Source organism: Chrysemys picta, chromosome 1, assembly GCF_011386835.1.
Source record: "Chrysemys picta bellii isolate R12L10 chromosome 1, ASM1138683v2, whole genome shotgun sequence".
NCBI lineage: Eukaryota > Metazoa > Chordata > Testudines > Emydidae > Chrysemys > Chrysemys picta.
In genome coordinates, this window is record NC_088791.1 from 352,785,132 (window position 1) to 352,787,229 (window position 2,098).

Sequence of the window (2,098 nt, forward strand, 5' to 3'; positions counted from 1 at the left end):
CTGCTGCCTATTAAAGTTTCTCACACCAGGATGTGTAGGAATTATTGAGGCAGGGGGCAACATAAAATATGGAATTGGCATTAGTAGGGTCATGTGTTCACAATTCATTTACCTCAATAAAATGTCATTTTTAGGGTGCAAAGAGCAACCAATCTACTTCACCCATTAGAACAGCCTCCAGTAGTACATTTAATGTCTCAAATTAACATTGTCTCTCCATACAGGCATTTTTACTGCAACCATCACCCTAGACCCTGGGCACATACAGGAAGTTAGGGGAAGGTACGGTACATGCAGGAGACACTGTTCTGTCTCAGAGTTGAACACCTTCTCCCCTACTCCATGTCGGATTCCAACACAACTGCTTTCAAGAACCCCTCTACCTTCATCCTGCTGGGCATTCCTGGGCTGGAGGCAGCCCACATCTGGATCTCCATCCCCTTCTGCACCATGTACATCATAGCCATCTTGGGGAACTTCACCATCCTGTTCATCGTGAAGACAGAGCCGAGCCTCCATGGGCCCATGTACTATTTCCTCTGCATGCTGGCCATCACTGACCTGGTCCTGACTACATCTACTCTACCCAAAACACTGAGCATCTTCTGGTTCAATTCCAGGGAGATCGATTTCAGTGCCTGCTTCACCCAGATGTACTTCATTCACTGCTTCATAGAGACGGAGTCTGGTATCTTTGTGGCCATGGCCCTGGATCGCTACGTGGCCATCTGCAACCCCCTGAGACATTCCGCCATCCTGACAAACCCAGTTGTAGCCAAGATCGGCCTGGCTGTGATGCTGCGCGGCTGCGTGGTCATACTGCCCCTCGTCCTCCTAGCGAGGCAGTGGCCATATCGCAGAACCAACGTCATCCCCCAACCATACTGCGCACACATGGCCGTGGTGAATCTGGCCTGCGTCGATACCCGTGTCAGTAGTTACTACGGCCTCTCTGTGCTATTCTGTGTGAAGGGTCTGGATATGATTTTTATTGCCGTGTCCTATACCCAGATCCTCAGGGCCATCTTCAGCCTCCCCACAAAGGACGCCCGGCTCAAGACTTTTGGGACCTGCAGCTCCCACCTCTTTGTCATTTTAGCCTTTTACATCCCAAATCTCTTCATCTCCCTCATATACCGGGTTGGCCAGAATGTGCCTGGGTATTTCCACATTCTCATTGCCAATGTGTACCACTCAATGCCCCCCACTCTAAATCCCATCATCTATGGGGTGAGGACCAAAGAGATCCGTGGGAGGCTGCTCCAGCTCTTTACTCATGAAGGAGGCTAAAGTTTTCTCCTTGTGCTCTGGGTCTCAGACTGACCTCCATACAGAGCTGGATGGTGACATGGCGCTGGGCCCTCTTCCGTGAATCACTGACTGGACAGTCAAAGTGACATTAATCCCTTTCATGGCCTTACTGTGCTGTGTAAGCATGACAAACTGAGGAATCAGTCTGTGTACAACTCACTAACTTACAGGATTAGACTCACTCTAATTGCTGGTAACTGGACCGCTGAGGCCATGTGCCCTTCCCTGCCTATTCCCCAAGGTTCTGGCCCCTGCCCCACCTCTTTCCAGAAAACCCCTCCCCCTGTCCCAAGTAGTCCCACAAGGCCCCGCTCCCTTCTCCACTCTTCCCGCACGGCCCCACCTCTGTTCTGCCACTTTCCCCAGAGTCACAGCCCTGTTGTTCACTCCTTTCCTCCCCAACCCCATAAACTTTGTGGATCATCCCGACCTCCCTCCTCGCCCAGATGTGCTCCCTCTGCTTCGGGGCTGGGACAGGAGCTGCTGGAGGCTGACAAGGAGCCTGCAGTGAGTGCAGAAAGGATGCAGTGCTGGGGCCGACAGGTGGATGAGAAGTGGAGAGGGAAGCCCGGAATCTGTAGAAAAGAAGCTGGGGGTTGAGACCAGGGTTGTGTCGCAGGCGGGTGAGATTGTGCATCATACAGTTTGTGGGCCCTACAGCTACAAAGTCCTGAGGGAAGAAACCCTTGTGTGGCTTATTTTTTTAGCTTTTGGTTCCCTTTTGTTCCTCCCGACTGGGAACCTGTAGCAGGCAAGGTCCCTGCCCTGGGTATGGGCTGGGAGCCCT

At 52.2% G+C, this 2,098-nt stretch overlaps 1 protein-coding gene across 1 annotated transcript; it reads left to right on the forward strand.

Moving 5' to 3' along the window:
- Positions 1-230: 230 nt before the first annotated feature.
- LOC135972289 (olfactory receptor 52M1-like) lies at positions 231-1,290 on the forward strand. The gene has a single exon (XM_065549740.1). It carries the CDS (start codon positions 292-294, stop codon positions 1,288-1,290), a length of 999 nt encoding a protein of 332 aa, XP_065405812.1. The 5' UTR covers positions 231-291.
- Positions 1,291-2,098: the final 808 nt, after the last annotated feature.